This window comes from Neodiprion pinetum, chromosome 5 (genome assembly GCF_021155775.2).
Source record: "Neodiprion pinetum isolate iyNeoPine1 chromosome 5, iyNeoPine1.2, whole genome shotgun sequence".
Classification (NCBI taxonomy): domain Eukaryota; kingdom Metazoa; phylum Arthropoda; class Insecta; order Hymenoptera; family Diprionidae; genus Neodiprion; species Neodiprion pinetum.
Genome location: NC_060236.1, coordinates 21,499,700 through 21,522,778, shown reverse-complemented (window position 1 = coordinate 21,522,778; position 23,079 = coordinate 21,499,700). Strand labels below are relative to the sequence as shown.

Genomic DNA, 23,079 nt, shown 5'->3' with positions numbered 1-23,079 from the left:
TTCCAAACTTTCAGAGAAACATCGAGATTATCTATCACGGTTGGAAATGTTCACGTTGTAAAACGATACACGGCATACAGAGAGAATAATTTATGGACGTTGCTATAGACGAGACTCTCTGCTTGAGAGAAGCATGTTCCTCCACCTCTTCATCCTCATCCTCACTCTCATCCTCGTATTTAACGCGCCATCTCATCTGGCAATGTAGTATGCACCACCAGGGACTTGAGCTTGTCTCTCTTAATTCTCAAGATGGTGAAATGACGCGGCTAATGACCCCTTACTCGTCATTACTTTCCTTATTACTATTATCAACGTAATCATTGTCAAAGTATATTGTCTGCACGTATATCTTTGCATCAATGCTTAAATAGTGACCTGAAAAAGTTTGACAGCGTTAACTCTTTCTGCATGTACGAATAGCGTAGTATAAGCTGATAGCTCAAGGCGGTGACGAACACCTCGAAGGCACTGCAAATTTGGTTTTGGTAAAGTTAGACGTAGATATACAGAGGCTATCTGCAAAGCCACCAAGCCTGAAAGTTTACCAAGATTCCGTACAGGCTGCAGATTCAACTCAGACGAAATGCACCACGCACAACCCCGGCAAATGGGATTGAAATTCCAGACTTGAAATTGCGAAATCCACTCGAAAATGCGGCAGCTAAGTGGAATCGACGTAAAACACAAGTGGTCAGATTCTGATGGTTCAAGTGACCGTTTGAACCAACTTGTTATGGCAGCTTTATGGCCATTCGCTCTATTTCGACTTAGAACCGTCGAGAGGCACTCGAATGAACATGTGAACTGTAATCATCGCTTGCCTTCGCGACGTGAGATCGATTGGCGAAGGTTCGCTTCTCTTGCATATGGCGTTTACCAATTTCTCACCATTCAAGACAACGTTAAGCATTGAACTTATCTGCAATATGGTGCGACTTCGTCAAGTTCTTTTCAATTTCTGCGTAAGAAGTGTTTGTAACATTACGTCAGTTGCGGACTATGAGATACTTCCATAGTGGTTTCTCATACTCGGTCACCAGCAGTAAGCTTCTCATTTCACGAGCCATCCTCGAAAGTTGCTCAATTCCGGAACAATAGCCGGGTGAGGGGTGGCTGGTGGATGGCGAAAACTGGAAAGGGAAACAGAGAGAGATTGAGAGATGGAAATTTGAAACAATAGCGTGGAGAACAAACAAGACAGTCCCGAGCGCTCTAAGCATCAAGCACGTTATAGGCATGGGTAGGTATTGTTGGGCATGCGGAGAAAGTTTTCCCTCCTACTGCCAAGCGCGGAATTCGCACGTATCTAAGGCTTTGAGGCTCACCGCTGCAGCACCGTACCGGGAAGAATCTCTTCCAAAAAGATGAGGATGCGGACCGGAGGGAAACCGTGGAATGGAAAAGACGGAGAATGGGGAACAAGAGCAGGCTAACGCGCAAGAATTCAGTGCCTTGTTCTCCGGTAGAGGCGCAAGCCTCTGAGGAAGGAGAAGAGGCGGTGGCATAAACAGCCCGATGCAGTGTTCACAACTTAACGTCATTGTTACAGTTCATGCATGCAGTGGAAGGCAGAACGTCCGATGCAAGTGTCGACTCTCTGCCTACGTGATACACAATACTGCAGAAGTTAAGTTAGGTACCTGTTAGCCAGTCCTTCTGGCTGTGTTTCCTGCAGTTTTACCATCACACATGCCTAAGCAAGGCTGGAGCAGCACTATCCTTGTTTCGAGACACGGAACTGTTCGTACATATATCGCGTTGCGTGACACGAAATGGAAGCAACGTTCGTCACCCCGGCATAAGCCACCGTAATTAATTCGGGCCCGACCCAAACGGGACCACGCTCAAACCTTATTTTAACCCGGAAGTCACACCAGGACGTCGTTATGCCACTCTGAAATTGTGTACACCCTGCTTCTGTCACCATATGATTCGCGTGTATTTTTAAACAGGCTTTCTTCATACCCGTCATACTTTTGTTGGCTCATCTCTATGCCTGGGTGAGAGGATAAAGCGCATTTGGCATTTTGGTCAGAATTCATCGTGCTCCTGAGCACTCGGTGATCGGAGAACGAAATAACATGTAAGCTCCTGTTGGTCGATGACTTCAATTCTTTGATCGAATTCGTTGTCAAATAACGTTCAGTAACATCACGCGAACTCATTTTAATTTAAATATGATCAATCTCTCGGCTGCACGCGTTGCTGAAAGAGTAAAACAAACCTACCAATTTATTTACCATCGAAGAGGTGATTCGGAACGAATTCACCCTATCAGAATGATCTTCAGGAGTGTCACCCTTTACGACGGTGAATTCTTTACGACTGGAAGACCTCCCTCCTCAACTAACGTCTACCAATGCTGTCATCGTTAAAGTTCACCCATGAATAAGTGATGACCGAGACGATGCACCGCGCAGATATACACTGATAGAGTGTTGAACCTGTCCTCGAAGCGAACATCGTGATATATCGTTGATGGACTTGCACAGCTTGGGAAAACACTGAGAGTGAAGTATCGGGCCATTGGACCTGTAGCACCGTAGCAGATGCTGCAGTCACTAGTTACACGTATAACCAACCGCCAAGGTGTAGGTGTGTTTTGTGTATAACTCGGAGAACTAGATGGAGGAAAACAATCCGAAGTAACGATCGGATATCAGAGTACGACGATCTTGTTTGGTATAACGATCCTGCGAACTACATGACTAGACTAGATTGTAGAGTGTAAATATATATATATATATTATAGACACCCACATACTTTGCTCCGTCTTCTCTTTTTCCTCTTCCTCTTTATCTCCCTTTTTCAACGTGTGAAATAAGGATGCAGTAGCAGCGGCAAGTGAGACCTGAAACAGGATAAAGTCTCTCTGGTTGCAGTTATAACATCTAAGTAGTGTTTCAACGTTAAATATACAGGAGAAATGGAGAGAGAGAGAGAGAGAGAGAGAAATTCGGGAAGAAGCTGTCTTTGCACTGTCTTGGCGAGTTGTGTTTTCAAGGAGAATATAAATACCCCCGGGCAGTACGTATAATGCTGTAGTTAAGGAAACTTTCTTATGAGCATTTATGGAGCATTCCATGCTAACTCCTCCGTCGTCCAACTCTAACCATCTCAAGCGTGATTCATGCTATTTTTCGATATCGTGTTCCAATTTGTTACCGAATTTTTTTATTTTTTGCTTATCACTGTCTCGACATTTGGAAATTATTTTCGAACTTTATTAATTCTTCGACTAAAAATACAAGTGAAAAGAAGTGCAATCTAAAATAATAATGCATACATACATATTGTACGTTTTTATAAAAGTTTGGATAAACGCTGAAAACACAGTGAAATAATCATAACAGCAAAAAATTAATGCAAATAAGCGCACTAGAAGCGCAAAAGCGCAGAAATGAAGTAACTAGCAAGTGAAAAAGCGCAGGAGGAGAAACAGGAAGAAAAACGAGGGCGAGGTAAAAACTCGAAAAGCTCGTGCGGAGTTTGTTTAATTCACTTCGTAAGACTGCAGACAGCGAGGGGAGGCTGGTGTCGTCGGTCTGTGTATTTGTGTATACATAGGTTATTCCTATATTGATTTATGCCACACGGGGTAAGAAACGCCGTGCTGTCTGTCGCTTTCGCGTCTTTCTTGATCCTCCGGAGCACCCACATACATATACAGGGGTGGATGGAGGGTGGAAAGACAGGAAAGAACCGAAACAGTCGAGGAAACAAAAAGAAAAATCTGGCCGAAAAACTTGATCTACAGATACAAAGAAGAATCGAAGTCAACTAGATTGAGAGATCTTAACTAATCCGCAATCCCCCCTCCCCAGAGAATATATATATACAGAAAAATGAAACGGATACTCAAGAATTGGACTTCAGGAAGATTCTTATAAATTTCAAAAATCTCTTTTACCTTATTTAATTTTTTGGTTTTCACTGTACGTACTACATGTCATGTGCAATCTGATGTTCTTTATATTTATAAGTGTTTTGCAATGTTGGCAAAATATGCATGTAACGTGCATAGCGCCGGGCCGAAAAATTGGCGGCGGTTGCCGAACCGAATGCGACTGCCTCCCGTCCGCCTTTTATCTCCGTTCCAGTTGTTCGCCCCCATCCCGCAGCTTTCATCCCCTTCCCAACTCTTGTTATACGGCCGCCCACCCGGTCTGCCGCACTGCCGCTGACGTAACACGCCTCGAACCTCTGACGTCACGGGCAGTGGAGGGAACAGTTATATACATACATATGTGTATGTACGAAGTATATGTATATTATAATATGCTGACGCCGTCGCCGCTGCATCGGCTACACGCCGCAAATCCCAGGCACCTCCCCCTCAGGACCCCTGCGAGGTGTATGGATAATATAACCTACCCCCCATCAGGTTCCCAATTCGTCAAAGTTTAACATCGGGTTGATCATGCGCTTGTAAAAGCAATATCTAGCATGTTCCCGTACGTACTTCGAATCAAACTTTTGAAAATAATAGGCACGGTATTACAGAATATTCGGAGGATGGGGGGATAGCGTCGTGAGGAAAAACGGGCACCTGCGGCAAAATAGGATCCTAGAACAAAATGGGATCCCTGGAAAAGAATGGTAACCTGGGGCAAAACAGTCCTCACCCTCTCTGAAGGAATCGTACACCTTTTATGCACGTGTCATTTACGGTTTACAACTTTTTTTTTTTGTCGAAGGACCATTTAATCCCAGGGTTCACTTTTGACCCGTTTTCCATCTGCATGCAGCGCATGTTTTTCTTTGATTTTTTTAATATACTTCACTCGTGCAAGAAAAGAGAAAATGTGTAAGCATAGATATTCTTGTACATGTATCGTATAAGAACAGAATTTCAGTTTTGATCATTCTTTCGCAGTGTTTTTCTGTTTTTTTTTTCTTTTTCATCATACTATTTCCTTCTTTCTTCATTTTCTCGACATCGCGTTTACATAAATACAAGACATGTATACCAACTTACCAATGTGTGATAACGGGAAAGATAAAACGCGTGAAAAATGGGTGGAAAAAGAGAACGGGATAGATTTAAAGAAAAACCGAAGAGAAGAGTGATATATACGTGGGGGAAAGGGGAATTTGTTTTGTCTACGCGAGAATATTTTGTTGTTTTAGGTTAAGCGAGCGTCTACATATGTATAACTACGTAATCTATGCTCAACGATGTGGGGGCAAAACATATTATGTAATACGTATAGGACATACATACACACCTATTTTACGTAAACCGATTTCTTGGCGCATTTTTTTTTTTTTCTTTTGTTTCAATTCTATTGTTTATATTTTTTTTAATAAGACACAGAGAAATCACTAATAATAGAATGCACACTGTAAGTACTTACAATGTTTCCTCGTATAATAAATCACAATAACAATAACAAATTGTAAACAGCGGTGAAACAACTTGACTTACGAAACTATACCAAAAAAATTAACCACTCACCGTCCATGGATTTGTTATTTCAGATAATATGTCGATGCCGATTGTTTTCTCATCACCAGATTGTGTCTAAGTAGTACATTGGTACTTATGTACAACATGAACTTATGTACATATATAAATGTATAAATATCTTCTGCAAATTATAGATGCGGCATTGCTAATGCAGCGTCCAATAATGAAGAATCGATTGGCAATGTAGATAGATAGGATACGGAACTTGCACTTCGGTTTATACCGTCTGGAGAATTTTCCCGCTACTTCATGTACTCCTTTTTCTTCCGCTTCCTCTTACTTTCCTGTCACGAGAGCTACAACGACGACGAATATGCCGCATCCAAATCAATCTTCATTATCGAAGCTCATCCCCCGAAGACTCACACGCGAAAGTAAATTTTACCGGCTACTTCCGCATGCTTGCCTTATACAGTGTTACACTGCGGATGTGCTTTAGTTCAAAGAGCGTGGCGTGGGAGGGAGGGGTTGGGAGGAGGAGAAAATCCGAACCACGCGGATGTAAATATGAGTATGAATAACGTGGGCGATAGAAAATTGATGATATTATACGTGGAACAAGTTTAAAGAAAAATTTTGCTCGCCCTGTTTATCATCGTAAAAGATCCCCACGGAGTTTTTTAAAGGCCAATCAATGGTCGGCTTGGAACTATAAAACTGATTTTAACCGACGAATCCTACGTCCAAAAAGACTATAACAAGCATTCCCTTAGACGGGTAATAAGCGAATAAAAACATTTCCTTCTTCTTCTTCTTATTTTTCCATCAGGGAGGTATTCAGTATTTTCCTTAGTTTTGTTTTTGTTTTTATATTTATTTTTCCTTGCACATGTAGTCGTTATTGGGAACGAAGGGCCGCTATTTGCTTTGTGAAATCACTGAGCGCCCCTTCTGATTCACATTAATATAGATCGACACGAAATCGCTTGAAATCACTCGGTGAACCGACACTTAAAACCACATAAAATCACTCGCCATTGGCTGACGCAGATGCGTAATAGAAAATTACGATAATCAATGATACCACTGGAACCCAAATTTGGTCTGAATTTTCTTCATTTCGCGTACGTGTTCAACGCACGAGGCTGTGTATTAAAAAATTCTAACCACAAAACACTTCACGTCAGTGTACGCTCATGTATACATGTATAAAATTCATACTGTAGCTTGTACACACTTTACGATGCGGAGATGCTATATAGGGATATATAACCAAAGGGACGTAGGGTTTTCTCAATATCATCAGATATCGTAGGTACTGCGATGCGTATACGCAGACATTATATGGTCGCATTCGAGAATGGAAGAGGGATTTTTTTATGACCACGTGTCGTGACACTTTTATTTTATGTTTACGGTGTGGGTGTACGCACATAACACAAGTCGCAACTGTGTAGACTAACTGGAATTTCAATTATTTTCTCATCTCATATTGTTTCGCCAACAGTGAACAGCAACATTTTGTCACAAGAGTGCCTTATCTCTCTCTCTCTCTCTCTCTCTCTCTCTCTCTCTCTCTCTCTCTCTCTCTCTCTCTCTCTCTCTCTCTCTCTCTCTCTCTCTCTCTCTCTCTCTCTCTCTCTCTCTCTCTCTCTTTCTCTTCATCTCTGTCCAAAGGTAAAAATTAAAACAAATGAAAACAGAGTAGAAACGAGAAAACTCGATAAATGTTTTTCAAGCGTTTCATACTTCTGGGTACAAAACTCGGGGCATCTAGACGTAACTGCGAGAGAAAGAGAGACAGAGAAAGTATAGAGCCCTGGATTTCTGGAGCAAGTCTCAAGCCTCTGCAGGCTGCGAGTATTATAAGTTATATACAGTTTCTGTAGGCCCGGACTAATTCCGGGAGAAAATCTATACAATGGTAGATAGATGTATTCCCACTTACCTCGAATAACCATTACGAGGATTGGAAGCTACAGAGAAAGTCATACCCGATACATGCTTCACAGAATTCATCATTCTCTAATACGTTATAGTACATCAGAAACCATTGGACACGTATTTTTTCCTACTTGCTAATAAGGCTGTTCAAGGGGTAAAAACCACCCCTAAGGTTTGCAAAAAAAATAAATGCAACCCCTGGGGACGAAAACAGCACCCATATTATCATCTCATGGTAGTGAATATTGTCAAATTGATTTTATCCATGCATTTTACGTATTTATCGAGAAATCGTAAGAATCGAATTTTGGGGTGGTTTTTGCACCTTGAACGGCTGGATTGGCACGTTGAAAACAGCCGTGTGTAATGTTTCTTGATGCTCTACGAAATGTCACAGAATGAAGAAAATCAGTGAGGTACGCTTCGGGTACTCTCCTTGCGATTGACGAAGGAGGCGAAAAGTATCCACTATCCATATGTGAAAACCGTTTGTCTCGTTTTGGTTCAAGGTGCAGAGCTGTGGATCGGAGAGCTTCCCGTCGGCCCCAGGAGTGGCCCAGGGGTTACCCTGGGGAGCCGATAACGCGAGCCCTGAACGAAGGTGGCTCGTAGCTGAATGAGGCAGACGCTATGAACGCCAGCGTCAACGTCGAGAGGAACTCCTGGCGGCTACCTCCCGACGAGACCGTCCAGGTCGCCGATCCCCGGTCAAAGTCTGCCCAGGTAAAAGAGGTAATCAATCGCCGGCTTTTCTCTTCTCGATGTTTCGTCGTTATATTCGTTCGTTCGTCCGCTCGTTCGGTCGTCAGTGTTTCGTATATTCAGTAAATCCCGGTTCACGCACTCACAGATATTACCTACACATCCATCAGGGCATGCTCGCACCTCCCACTCACCGTATCCAAGCACTGTTTGACACTAATTGCCCGTGTATGTGCCTCGGTGTATGTATGTGTCTCTATCTAATCAAGACGAATCACTCACACGATCGCTCACTGAATCGCTCATTTGACAATAAGTTCAGGAGCAGTAAAATTACGATCACGATGACGAAGATGAAAAACCTTGAACTGATTCACTTGGTCTTGAAAACCCGGTTGAAGGACTTATCTGAGTAGCACCGTGGTGGATTTCACTTCGTTTCAAGAAGATTCAAATTATTACAGAAAAAAACCAACAAACTAAGATGAGAACGAATATGAAGAACCCGAAGAAACACTGATTTACTAACGTTTTCAAAGCAATCGAAAATTGTTAATGATTACTGATTAGTACTCTGTGAACTTGCATGTAAGTCGTAGAAGATCGAGTAGAAAACGATGCAAAAAAGAGATGACAAATAAAAAAAGAAAGAACAGCTGTTTCAACAAAATTGTACAAGGACTGAGAGAACTTCACTGTTCGCTGATCATTCTCAGCGGATTCAAACGGATGAAAGAAAATGATGATACGGAAGAAAACGAACTTAAATGATGATGATTTTAAGTGAAGTGAAGTGAAGTTTTAGAAAGTTTCCGAAATCTACCGAAGATATTACTGATTACTAATTAAACTTCTACCACATTGGCTATGGATTTAAAAGGATTGAATGAGAAAAATAAGGAAGCAAAAAACGATGAACCACCGAAAAATTTGATACGAATAATGTTCAATGACGATGGTTGTCAATAATACAGGTCTGCGGATTAAAATACGATACAGATATGCCTGACTGGAACACGGGAAAGCAAATTAAATTGTAAATCAATGATTGCGTCGAACGTTAAACAAAAGGTTGTCAAGATGGTATGCAGGGAAGAGAGCGTGAGACTGAGGCAAATCCGTCCTCGCGCTGGTCTAATGCACGGAATCGATACTGGCGAACGACACTGCGGATAAACCATAGCGTGGGGCTTTTGGTTGCGAGGGTTTGCGTCGCGGTGAGACCGAGCGTCGAGTGAATAGAAGAAAAAGAAAGTGTCGGTCGTCAAAATCGTCCTGAGAATATAAAGGGAGTCTTTTGAACGAAGAGTGTAGCCAATACCTCGTTTATAACTGTTTCGAACGATCATCCCGAGGCTGGGGCTTGAGATCCTGCATTTTGCGGCAGAGTTGCGGAGTCTTTTGGAGTCTAAAACCTTAACGATCCTCGAGAGCAATTGACGAAAAGTAATAAATATCACGGCTCTTCTTCGCCTCACGTTTTGATCCTTCTCACGGTAATTCGAGCAAGTTCACGGCCGGTTGTCACTCTCTAATTCTCCTTACTGGTATAATTCATTATTCTAACGTGGCGCAAATCTATTCCAGGGATAGTAGACTGGTGCAGACTAGGTTTCCTGGTGGATCTAGTCGTAGTAGAGTTCCTCGCAGGCACACGACGTAAATTCGTAACTCGATTACCACCTGATAGCAACAGCCTCCTCCTACTTCTCCTTCTCCTCCACCTCCTACACTCCCATTCTCGAGGGTGGGACGAGGAAATAAACACCAGTCCAGCTTAGCTGTAGACCACAGCGTAGTCACAGACCAGACTGACAGAATCGCGTCCTCGATTGCCAAAGTGAGGGTGAACAAGTTTTCCTTTTTTCTTTGGAAATCCAAACAAAATATCATCTCCACACTTCAGAAGTCACTCTATATTCATATCTGTCTTTGGCTTGCAAAATGGCCTTTTGCAACGCCGTCTGCAACTGGGTAGGTAAGAGGCTGATTTTTGTAAATATCAATTCACCTTCTCTGATTTCGATTGTCCTCAGTCAGTATTCTAGAGAAGGTTGCGCATTTGTGTTTAGTTTGTCAGACGTGACCTTGCACTGTACGGTTTCCAACTGGAGGTGTCAATCCACCCAGCTTTGTATATATTTCTGTCACAATCTGATTATAATTAACAAGAGAAAAAAAAGTACTTCATTTTGTCACCAAAATCAAGTTTGTGAGCGACGATAAGTTTTAGTTTAAAATTTTTTTTGTATAATCAAAAAGTGGGAGTGAACTTTTATTTTACAATAAAGGAAATTAAGAACAGTGGCATTTTATAAGAACTGGAAGAATAGAAAAAGAAATATAATAAGAATATCATGAGGAGAAAACACTGGTAGTATAGGAGAAGTGGAAAATAAATTTAAAAAAAGAGGTTGAAGGAGGGTGCAATATTTAAAGGGTGATAAACAAGTCGTTGGAAAACGATTACCGCGCCTGATGCTGGCCAATCAGAGATCGTTACTTCCAGAGGAAGTCAATCATTTGTCAATTTATAACTTCGGTTCAAGGTTCAAGGCACGGTCTGTGTATGCACGTGTGTCTATATATATATATATATATATATATATATATATATATCTGGAGATACATATATATATATATATATATATATATATTCGTGTAAAAGATGAGTCTTGAGAAGTAAAACACGTAGATATGATTTCAGCGTGTGCCACAAGAAATGCGGCATGCCAGATCTTCATCAGTGAACTTGAACGTTTTTCTTAATTTCGTTCTTGATTTTTTGTCTCATTCTTCGATTTTGGTTTGTTTCCTTCTTGTCGACTCATGAGCATCAATCACATATACGACGAGGGTGAGATTCGATGCTAATATATTTTACTCTGCCAATCTGCGGACTGCTAGTAATTGACATTATTTTTCTAGACCTGACGATAATAGCTAGAACGGTTTCGTTGGAGCCTTGAAATAAAGAATTCGACTTCAACCGTCAAGGCGTCTGACAATATTTTTAGAACTATTCAACGTATACACCTCGCTGAATAAACATCGTTGCAGAACAGCACCAGAGCTGACTCTATCAACCGCGTACACTGTGGCTATCGTAAAAACGTTTTATTTTTTAATTTAACGACCGAGTAGTGAGGTTTACAATTCGCGTCAATCAAAGATTTCGCATGACGCTAATACAGGGAAAAAATATATACGTATAATAATAATAAATAGCAAAAATTAGAGCAACGAGATTAGGAATAAGAAAACAATATGTACAACACCCGTCAGTTACTTCGTAGAGCAGAATATAAAAAATAAAAAACCTTTTTACCGTATCGCGTTTCGCACTCTTTCCCACCACCGAAGCTCATTGTAGAGTATCTCCAGATGTACCCATCGACCACTATCGTCAGTTTTACACCAACATTCGCTTCTATCATACCGTGAACACTGTCGCTTTTCAATTGACTTGTTAAAGTTAGTTTTCATCCATCGTCTGATCACCAAAGTGAATGAACAATATTTAAACCTGACACAATGGGAAAATTGCTGGCAAACTAAATTCACCAAAGTACATACCACGTTCGACACGAGCACGGAACATGCATGGAACGAGTTCTTAGGATGTCTGCACCTTGCGAAAACTTTTACTAGGATGGTGGTAATAATTCGTGATTTGATTTTGGCGGGAGTATTTCACTCACGTTGGAAGAACTCCGCGTTGTTTTCGTTCTATATCTGCATGCTCGATGCCTAGCAAAGCTTTAACTCGATCTTGAGCTCCTCGTGGACCGTCCAATGCCGGACAGTTCCGGGGTGAAGATGTTACGCCTTTTTCTTCCTCTAGGAATCTGACCATGTTTCAGGACCTGACTTACGCCGAGGGCGGGCACAACTGGAGGAGCATCGTTTTCTCTCTGCTGGTTATCGGCTTCGTCATAGCAGGCATCGTAACCGCCATTTATCTCCTCGGGTAAGCCAAATAGCTCGTCATTCCTTATGTAGAAAGCACCAAGGTGATGTTGAATCGCGCGTTCGATCATGCTTCAGATTGATCAGTTGTCTCAGTTTTTCCGAAGCCACAGTGTGAAGAGAGTGTTCGTTGGACTTGGAAGACCATTGCCAGAGGCTTTGGCGGAAGAATCAAGACTCCCGATAACCAATTCCAAACTCTCGTCACTCCGCGGTGGTCTAATTGACTTTTTTTATACAAACTAGGTACGTTGACGAACTTCTTTACTGGAGCGGGAAGCGTTTGACACTAGAAGAGTGCCTGCGCGGTGATTTGACGCCACACCGTCTACCGCCAGCCTGGTTGTCGCACGACAAGTTTGTCTTCCAAGCGGACGACGGTTCCCTGGCGCTTCTGGACACCTCAAACAACTCCGTGTCACTATTGGTCTCGAATCACACCCTCGTAAGTTAGGTTAGGGTTTATACACGCGGTTGTTCGGTATATGTCCGGATACACGCGCATGTCTGAAAGGTTTGAAGTGACCAAAAAACCGAGAACTCACGCCACGTGCCAACACGCTATTCCATATGCTGAGGACCTTATACCAGGGCCAGCTCAAACTCGCGGAGCATCATCGATCCGCGCGGTGATCACCGGGGTGCGGCGCCCTCGGCACCGCTCCAGTCCACTCCGCACCTCGGTGCGCTTTTCGGTAGACGCACAAATACACACCCATGTACATTATATGTACATCTATTTCGGTAAGGAAGTAAAATCGAAAAGAAAAGTCAAATAGTCGCAATATCCAGAATAACCTTTTCTCGTGATTGCTGCTGCGGAGCTTTGCGAGTATAAATTAAACCAACTCCCTCACCCATCCGCTGCCCCACCAGGACTACACTGATATTATCCGATTTGCATTCTATCTTGACCAATTCCAGAGGCAGCTCAATGTTCAAGGCTACCAGTGCAGCTCTGACCTTCGTTATGTGCTGTTCAAACACAATGTCAAACCGGTGAGTACGTAAATGACGGTAAAAATCGCACTATCTTTATCGGTATTAATTTTAGAACAACGGGGAAGGGGGCCTGGATAATTAATATATCCCACTTCATCTAGCATTGCGCATATGCGCTAATCTATCTTTCTAACCATATATAACAACGACTGCAGGCTTCTGCAATATATTAAACGGGCCTCGTGCCCGTACACCCATCCGAGCTGGGAGGTGGGTAGGTACCACGTTCAATCGACCGTGATAAATACATATACTCTATATACGGGGCTCAGGTTATGTAATAGTTTGAGAAAAGTTTCGCGTTAGTTCCCCTCTCCTACCACCGATAACCCGCGGTAGGCACTCTGCCTATACCGCGGGTGGCTAATTTTTACTCACTTTTTTATTATTCCCATTCATCTTCCTTTTTTTCCTCCAGCTCGGTTTGCTTTTTCAGTTTTGTTTATCGGATTTTCTCTCTCTCTCTCTCTCTCTCTCTCTCTCTCTCTCTCTCTCTCTCTCTCTCTCTCTCTCTCTCTCTCTCTCTCTCTTTCTCTCACTCTCCCTCTCTCTCTCTTTCTGGCCGGTAGAAAAAGTTAGGCGGTTCCGCGCTAATTAAAAGCGAAACTTTGAATCCTATATTTTTAGAAACTAATACCCCTCAAATCTTCTCTCTCTTTCTCCCTCTTTCTCTCTATTCCTCGGCTGCTGCTGAATTCTGGCACCCGAAAAATTGATTGCCCGCTTCTTCTAACAGCTTCTGATCACGCGAGCGGGAAAGAATACTCATCAACCTCTCAGCGTATAGATGTACAATGTACATACCTATAATGCATATACTGTATGAAATACGTGTATAATATACCTACGCAGAACAGTTAGAAATAAATATATGAAACACAGTATCGCGGAAATTTGTGATTATCGTAACATGAGCTTCAGCAATACGTTATTTAAAAAAGTGAACCGAAGAAGTGTTTTTCCCTTCTGGTTTTCGCTTGATTTATAAATGATAGAGTTGAAAATCTACACCCTGAGCTATCGGAAGGGTTGACTACTTATAAAGAGACAGAAAACGAGGAGGGGAGACATAGAAAGAATGAGAGTTTGTTTTCCTTCCAAAGTGTTCGATTAATTTGTTGGCCATTGACTCGGGGGCGAAGTATAGTAGTAGGTATATATAACCACGTATCTTTAGATAACGTGACCTCCGTTCCCGAGTAAACAGATGTTGATGATGTGTTACATAGAGGCACAGTCGTAGGTATGGGTATTCATATAATGGACGGAATTCAAAGAAATATTATGGAGAATTATAAAGATAATTCAGATCATTCGGCGAAATAGGGCATGAACATATTTATCCCGAATTTGGTTATACCCACCTAGGTTTGTTTGGACTAATGCCGTCTTTTCACTACCCAGCCTTGCTTTTCTTTCTTGACTGATTTTTTTTTCCGGTCCCGCAGGTCTTTCGACACAGCTTCACCGCACATTACACCGTTTACGACGTTACCAACGAGTGAGTAACTCAGCGATAATGAAATCTATAGGTTTACTTTTCACCACACTTTTCAATACCATGTTCAATTCAGTCGAGTTTTCTCGAAGATAACTACTCCATACTTTTTCGTCAGTTTTTTCAACTTTTTTTTCGTGGTATCATTATTCTTCTCCATTTTCCCAACACACACCATTCGTTAATATTGTGTTCTACTTCTTCCTCATTTTCCCTACCATTTTCAACACTTTCTATGGTATTAATTTTATTTTATTCATGGAAAGTCTGAACATCTTTATGTTATTCTTCTTCAACCTTTATATTAACGAAAATATTTTTTACGAAGGTGATTTCTTCTCATCACTTCCTGATTAAGAATATCTTGAAGTGCAATACACCGACCTTGACTTTTTAATCTGTCGCTCCAGCCACCACACGCCTTTACGTCTCAACACGTCGCCAAGAGTGCAGCAAACGAGGTTGCAGTTTGCGGCTTGGCTCGGTAACACGACATCATTGTTGATGATATCGGACAACGACATATACTTAAGAGCGACGCCATCGGCGGGCGAGGACACGCGTCTGACGGACACTGGGATACCCGGTGTTGTTTACAACGGAGTTCCGGACTGGCTCTACCAGGAGGAGGTGCTGCCGAGGTCAGAAGTCGTCTGGCCGAGTCCGAGTGGGTCCCACATCCTCTTCGCATCGTTCAACGATACCAGGGTATCGGCCTTCCAATTTCCCTGGTTTGGAACTCCCGTTGGTCAGGACGGTGCTGACGCTGGCCCCCTCTCGTCGTCCAGACAAAGGACTTTCCCCCCCTCGAGGTCTGTCCGATACCCCACGCCTGGATCGCCCAATCCTGAAGTCGACCTCTGGCTCGTCGACCTCGCCAACGCAACTGCCATGAACGGTACCAACACCACAGTCGCCAGAACGAGGCTGAAACCTCCGCCGATCTTTGACGGACAGTAAGCATTAGGGTGATGATGAAGTTGAAGTTGATAAAATTCGTTCAAGAGGTACCATTTATGAGTGGAACAGGTCAATCGTCAATTTTCAGGATACTTTTCAGGATTTCCAAACAGTTTCGCACGAGTCCAAAACCCTATAGTCGAGGAATTACTACAAAACAAATGACATTTCCTTATCTTGAAAATTGTTTCACCAATTTGAGAGGGTCAAGGGCACGTTCTTGAGGCACTTTCACCTTTCTTCTTTTCACTTTGTCAAGCATCACTATAAATTTCAGGGAATACTACCTTATATCGGCTGGCTGGGTCGGGAACGACGCGACGCAAATATCTGTGGTGTGGATGACGCGATCCCAGAATCTCTCAGTAGTGTCGGGATGTCATGCACCGAGTTGGAACTGCGAGGAGACGCACTCAGAGCGAGCGCCGGAAGGGCAGTGGTTAGACGCCCAACCACATCCGGTTTTCGCCCCGGATGGTGACAGCTTCCTGCTTCTAGCCGCTGTCCAGGAGGGTAGTCAGGAACACTTCACACACATTAAACACGTGACTCTGACCCAGCAGAGGATAGCCGTTATATCCCACGGCCGTTACGAGGTGCGTATGGGGTTACACGGCTTTGCCTCGCGCCGAATCCTCAAATTCTCACCCATGCAAATTATTTCAGGTCAGCAAAATCCTTGCCTGGGACACTCAGGCTCATCTTGTCTACTACTTGGGAACGCGTGAGCGGCGGCCAGGTCAGAGGCATCTTTACGTTGTTCAGGACCCGACAACGGAAGAACCGAGGCGGCTGGAACCGCTTTGCGTAACATGCGATCTCGGTGGTGTTTTGTGGAGCAGTAGGTTAGTCAAGGAAGACCTAGAAAAGTTTGTCTTCGTCATTTTGCTCAGTCTATTAACCTCATTTCTCGTTTTATCAGACTTTACTACACCAACTGCACACACTTCGGAGGCTCCGTTAGCCCATTCTCAGAGAGCGGTGGCCAGGGGTTTTACGTCCTGCACTGCGAGGGTCCCGGGCTTCCATTGGCCGGTGTTCACTCGGTCATAACCCACAAAATGGTCAGGGTGCTTTACGACACCAGGGTACAACGGGCAGATAAGCTATCACAACTCGCACTGCCAACACGTAAGAGTTTCGAGGTTAGTCGTGCGTCCGTTACTAATCAGATAACCAGTTGTTCACAATTGGTTCTAAGCGCGTTTCGAATACTAATCTCAATCTCTGAAGAGTTTGCGATGATTCAATTCCGCAAGAAACGAGCATGCACTGTTGTTGCTCAACATTCACTGATCAATCTCGAATGACAAAATTTATCCATCATCCTTCATGTGGCGGTTGAAAATAACTAATCCTTCTTTCTCTGTTCAGATCCCACTTCCCCAAGGCTGGAAAGCGCAGGTCCAGTTGCTGCTGCCTCCATCATGGCGAGAGGAGCTTCGGGACGCAGCATTTCCTGTGTTGGTGGAAGTGAATGGTCGACCAGGTAGCGAGGCAGTGACCGATAGGTTCGGTATAGACTGGGGGACGTACATGTCCAGCCACAACGACGTGGTCTACGTTAGACTCGATGTCCGAGGTGCCAGGGGTCAAGGAAAGCGAGCTTTATTCAGGAGGATCGGTGGCGTTGAGGTTCAGGACCAGCTCACCGTCCTCAGGCACCTTCTCGACACCTTCAAGTACCTCGATGAGACCAGAGTCGGAGTCTGGGGCTGGGGTTATGGCGGATATGTCACTGCCATGGTCCTTGGTAGCCAGCAAAACGTGTTCAAATGCGGAGTCGCGGTCAGCCCTATAGCCGACTGGCTCTACTACAGTGAGTTCATAGCCTGAAGACAGCGCTCCGCTCCTCAATAACGGTGAAATAAAGAGCATGAAACGTTCGAGTCGATCGCACGCAAATTTCACAGTTCTCATCTCTGTTTCATATAAATTGACAGTGATGAACATTAGGAAAAATATTCCTCACCTTGAACTGACTCATGTCCACGCTTGAAAAATAGTTTTACCCTGTCTATTAACATAAAACATCTCTCAATTCACCCTAGATCGAGTTTTTGTAACTTGGAAATCAACCACACTGGGTTTCCATAGTTTGTAGCTTGTTTTAACTTGTATTGTCAATGAAGAACCACAGGAAAATTCCTGTTTAGCATAAACTTACTCGGTTTCGTGTTTGGATAAGCGTTGCACTCTGTTCATCAATAAATAATACTGGTGGACCACTGATTCCGGTTCTTTTCAGATTCCGCCTTTACGGAACGAGTCCTTGGCGCACCTTCCGAAAATTACAAAGGTTACGTCGAGGCTGATCTCACTCAGAGGGCCCGACTGGTCCCGAGTCACAGTCTCTACCTTCTCCATGGTTTGGCTGACCTCACTGCTCCTTACACACACGGCGTTGCATTTGCTAAAGCTTTGGCAGAGGCTGGAGTGATCTTCAGGTATCAGGTGAGCGAACTTTCTGCTGTTTTCTATCTTTTTACAGTGCCTTACATACGGCTGAAATTCCCCCCTCCTCAAATCCCGCAAAAATCGTCGCACAAGTGTTTCTGAAAATATTGTATGCAATTTTACTAAACGATTTACATATACACAGGAGATTTTGCGACGAAAAACGTTATCAGCAGGGCACGGTTCAGGTTTATCTTCTTCGTTTCACCATCTTCGCATTTTTGTTCATTCTTTTCACGCCGGTGACAGTAATTTTCACGCCGCTCCCCGTGTTCAAAATAATTTTATTCAAATTCTTCGTGGTCTGGATATTTGCTTGGCATTGTCCTTGCGGCTTTACCATACAAGGTTAGATTTTTGTCTAGCTTCTTTCCTGCGATTTCATTCTCTTCGTATTTTTCTTTTTCAAATGCTTCATCATCAGACGTGAATTTCAGAGTTACGCGGACGAGGATCACGAGTTGACTGGAGTAATCGAGCACGCCTACCGTTCCATGGAGGACTTTCTCGCCGAGTGCCTCACCCTCGAGCCCTCCTAGTGCCTGAGGTTAATTTCCCTCTTTACCACGGTGGCGTACGAAGAAAAGGCCTACCTATCTACCTAAGTCATAGAGCTGTATTAGCCAAATACCCGGAGGCTAATAGTTAGCATATACATGTATGTATATATATATCTATACAGCTGCGAATGGAGCAACGACAAAAAGAAAAAATAAGTGAGAGAGAAAATATTTCTTTCTTTTTTAAAAAAAATACTTTTTCCATTCTTTCTCTCTTTCTATCTCTCCCGCTCCGGCACTAAACTATCGACCCTCCACGACCCGTCGACGATTTTCATTCATAATGGTAAATTCCCCGGAAATTAAACTAGTTGTTGAACGGAAGAGAATAGGAAATATAAATTTGCGAGTGAATATTAAAATGAACGATCTTAAGGATCGATTTAACCACTCTATACATGATAAATAATTCATTAGATTGTTCTTACGAGATAACAAATTATTATATGATAAAATTGCGAATATTTCCATTTCACATTATTTGTATCCTCGAGGCACATTATAGTATGGCAATTCGTATATACGTACATATATACATTAAATTGTATATATCTATATATATATGTATATACGGGTTTGTATAATATCTGTAAGGCCGAATCGGCATTCGTATTATATAGATATACCTTACATGTAATTATTAAACTTGAAAGCTGTTATTCACTGAATCGACATTTCTGCCCCATCCTTTTCCCGCAGCTCACAATTATCCCCGACATGTATAATATACGTCTGAATTTTAAGCGAAGCAACAGGAAAAAACAAGGCAGGTAGCAAAGAAAGATGAAGTTTAAAACAAGGAAAAATTTCTCATCGGTCGGCGTCGTCAATTTTACCTTCGTATAAAAATTAAAAATCCTCAGCTCCTCTACCTGGTCATTATCGTTATGATTACTGTTATTATTATTACTATTATTATTAGTATTATCATTATGTAGGTATAATATAAGAAAAACTGTGTTGTATAGCTTCGCGCCTACATAGTCTGTATATGTACAGTAATGTTATATATTATTATTATTGTAATAAAAATTCCACGTAGGGTTTAATGCATATTGTATAAATAATTGTAAAAAAACAACGGGAAAACAACATGAAAAAAAAAAAAAAAAAACACAAGACAAAAAATAATTAATATTAAAACAATACGCATAATATCTATATGTTTTTGTATACGTGTATACTACGCATGTATATATATGCGTAGTATATACATATATATAAATACATACAGGGTACCTGTAAATTCTTATTTTTATTTTCCCTAAATTCATCTTTTCGAAGAAGAAAACGAACTTACACGTGAATGTAAGATTTATATTATTTTAAACTTTATATAAACCTTTGACTGCATCCGTTCGTTTGATTTCAGTTTCTTCGTTTAGTTTTACAATTTTCACACTCGTGTAACTTGTCATGATTTTTTTTTCTCGACACTTGTGTTCTAATTTCCGTTATTTCTGCTGATTCTTCTTTTTTTTTTTACTGCTAGTTTTTCCGTCTCCGAAACTTGGGATACCCTGTATACAATTTTGAGAATTATCACGCTATGAAAAACGGTTTTCTCTACCCTCAGGAACTCCCCTGGATACATGTGAATAGTGAAATCTTGGCCTCCCTTACACCCTGCTTCCCTTTGTCTTTATCGAGTTTGCGATAACCGCTGGATTGAATCTGAGTAAATAAACGTCTTGAAGACGTCTTCGATACTGATTTTTGATTCGAAAAAATTTTTTCTTTCAATATTTTTATCCCTACTCTGCCATCTTTGTCAGAATGACTTTCAAATCTTATTCTTCGCGTATCTTTGCATTAATATATTACTCTTTTTTCTTCAGCCACTAAAGTTTTTCGTCATTGGTATTACAAAAATTTTCGTTCATCTTTAACGTTTCAAGACGTCTTACTTAAACCGCGAAAAAATATGTCTTCTGAACGATTGTTATTCATCATTATTGATGATATTGTATGTATTTTTTCTTTGTTCCATTTTTCGGGACAAGATAAAAAAAAAACTTTCAAAATGGAACGTTTTGATTATTTTCTAAAATTCTTTCTCCGTCTTCATATTTGCAAAATCCGTTTTTTCGACTTTTCAACCTTCTTCTTTTCTGTGGTTTCCGTTATTCCTCACGTTCTTCTCGTGTATGATTCACTTTAAATATTCACCAGATTATATTCTGCGTTTCTTTATTACTCCTCAAGGTTCAATCTTCTTTCAATTTTGCGATTTTTATTTTTTCATCTTCTCTTTCGGGCGGATTAAACGGCGATGCCACGCTATAACGCTGCTTTCGTAATATATAATAATTGTATAAACACATATTAATTAAAATTATAAGCAGCCTCTACATAATTATGCCGACAATCAAGGCTAGTGCAACTAATCAAACAATAAATAAGAACTAGCTGAGGAGAATTAAATTTAAAAACATACTAAATTAAATAGAAAATATTGAATAAACTTGACGAGAGAAAGAGATATACATATATATATATATATAATTTATATGTATAAAAAAAAAATATATATATATATACTACAGCAGTTATATATTCTTGTCAAGAGTCACATTATTACAATATTGAAATTGATTGAGATCCATGTATTATTGATTGTTCACGACTTGTTGTGTCTAGATTAATGAAAATTTTCGAATTTGTTTCTGTACTTCTTGTTTCGGCTGTTTGTCATGAAACGTGTTTATAGTACTTAAAAATATCACGTCTGTCGTGAGTGGCGAACGAATCGGGGTTAGAAAAAGGAAAAAAAATATTGGAAAGATAATTGCATACCTAGTTGAAAAAAAAAAAATCAACCACAATACTAAGAAGAAATTAATAAAATTAGGGAATGAAATATTGATTCGAAACTAAATTGAGTACGATAGATTTCAAGGTGAACAACGAACAGGAATTTCAAAATTAACCGATATATCAGATGTTCGTTGAAAAATTTGAGTACTGGTTTCAAACTGTTATAATTTATGTACAAAAATTTCGTCAATTTATTGTCACATTATTGACAGCAACCATGTTATAATTGCAAGAAGATTTTTCAAACAGTGTATAGAAGCGCTTGTATAACGTGAATCAGCTATGTGCATGACAGCTACGAGCGGTATAGGACTAATGGTTAATTGATACATACAAAAAAAGAAAAAAATACTTTCCAATACAAATGAGGAAAAAAAGAAACAAGGATAAGCACCTTGAAAATTCCGGACGGACGCGCGCAACGCATCAAAGTCGATAATTTCAATCATTCATAACGGCATAATGAAAACGACGAATTTAACAGTAAGTGAATTGTTAGAATTGTGATTCAGTGAAATAAACTGTAATAGTAAATTGTATACAACAATAATTTCGTCAGCATAATAATAATTTTAACGCGCGAAATTCTGACAGAAAGAAAAGGAACTTTAAAATAAGATGAACCGTGAACCTAATTCATAACAGTTGTTATGATTACCATTAATTAATATTACTATTATTCTTCTCATTATTGTCACGATTATTATTATTATTATTATTATTATTATTATTATTATTATTATTATTATTATTATTATTATTATTATTATTATTATTATTATGCTTATTATTATTCTTGTTGTACATAGATGTATAATGTTAAACTAATTACTGCCTTATTATATTACCTGTTCATATATAATACATATTACACATACATTAGATAAACATAAAAATATGCAAGTCCGGGATGACCGCGTGAGTCCGGAAATCGAGGTATATATTCGACTTATACTGGTTAAATAGCGTTGAGACGATAATTCGGTAGCGAAAAAGTGACGAAGGATAAATATCGAACGAATGAAGTGAGAAACACGCGAAGGGTAGGAGTATAGAAAGGTAAAGAAAAAAAATTAAGGGTTATTACATTCTCGCCTTTGAACTGAAGCCTGAATTCCCCAGAAGCAACTACAATCAATTATTAACTATAAATATTAACACAACAAATTGACTATTAATTAATCAATCAATCAATTGATCCATTAGTTAACAACATGAATGTAGATATTTACTAACGTTAACAATAAGAACAATAACAATAATTATAATATTCATGTGATAAGCATGAGAAATTCAATAATAATAATAATAATGATGATAATGATGATGATGATAACAATAATAATAATAATAATTCTAATAATGATGATGATAACATTCAATAAATTATTACAATACCGTTAATCAATAATCAATAATAATAATAATGATACTAACAGTAAAAATAATAATTATTGGAAGGGAAGAAACAATAATGCATGATAATGATGAAAATGATATTGTTAATAAAAAATTGTGAGCTATTAAAGAACATAAATGAAGAAATAAAAATGAGAAAGAATCTTTGTAGCAGCGCATAGAATTGGTTTACTGTAATAACATAAGATAGCTGTTGGTAAAATGTGTTTCCTTTGCTAGGCTATATACATATGTATGTATACATTAGAGGGGTCCTTATTTCGGGATCGGACAAATTTTCATTGGACGCCCCCCAGATATATTCCTAATTATCAAAAAAAATCTGTGTAAAGTTCAA

The 23,079-nt window shown here is 40.5% G+C and overlaps 1 protein-coding gene across 9 annotated transcripts in view; it reads left to right on the top strand.

Annotated features, from left to right (window-relative positions):
- The window catches only part of LOC124218815 (inactive dipeptidyl peptidase 10), a 39,836-nt gene extending 20,671 nt beyond the window's left edge, over positions 1 to 19,165 (top strand). For 6 of the 9 annotated variants that reach the window (XM_046625649.2, XM_046625653.2, XM_046625652.2 and 3 more), the window contains 12 exons: positions 7,868 to 8,090; positions 11,924 to 12,030; positions 12,276 to 12,474; positions 12,954 to 13,028; positions 14,480 to 14,532; positions 14,940 to 15,485; positions 15,767 to 16,085; positions 16,156 to 16,334; positions 16,412 to 16,634; positions 16,864 to 17,308; positions 17,738 to 17,943; positions 18,384 to 19,165. In XM_046625649.2, the coding sequence (XP_046481605.1) occupies positions 7,989 to 8,090; positions 11,924 to 12,030; positions 12,276 to 12,474; positions 12,954 to 13,028; positions 14,480 to 14,532; positions 14,940 to 15,485; positions 15,767 to 16,085; positions 16,156 to 16,334; positions 16,412 to 16,634; positions 16,864 to 17,308; positions 17,738 to 17,943; positions 18,384 to 18,485 (2,556 nt within the window). In that variant the 5' untranslated portion in view covers positions 7,868 to 7,988 and the 3' untranslated portion in view covers positions 18,486 to 19,165. Of the gene's footprint in view, positions 1 to 7,867; positions 8,091 to 9,806; positions 10,035 to 11,473; positions 11,719 to 11,923; positions 12,031 to 12,275; positions 12,475 to 12,953; positions 13,029 to 14,479; positions 14,533 to 14,939; positions 15,486 to 15,766; positions 16,086 to 16,155; positions 16,335 to 16,411; positions 16,635 to 16,863; positions 17,309 to 17,737; positions 17,944 to 18,383 lie in introns of those variants that run through there. The other 3 variants (XM_046625654.2, XM_046625655.2, XM_046625656.2) reach the window with 3 other exon arrangements.
- Positions 19,166 to 23,079: the final 3,914 nt, after the last annotated feature.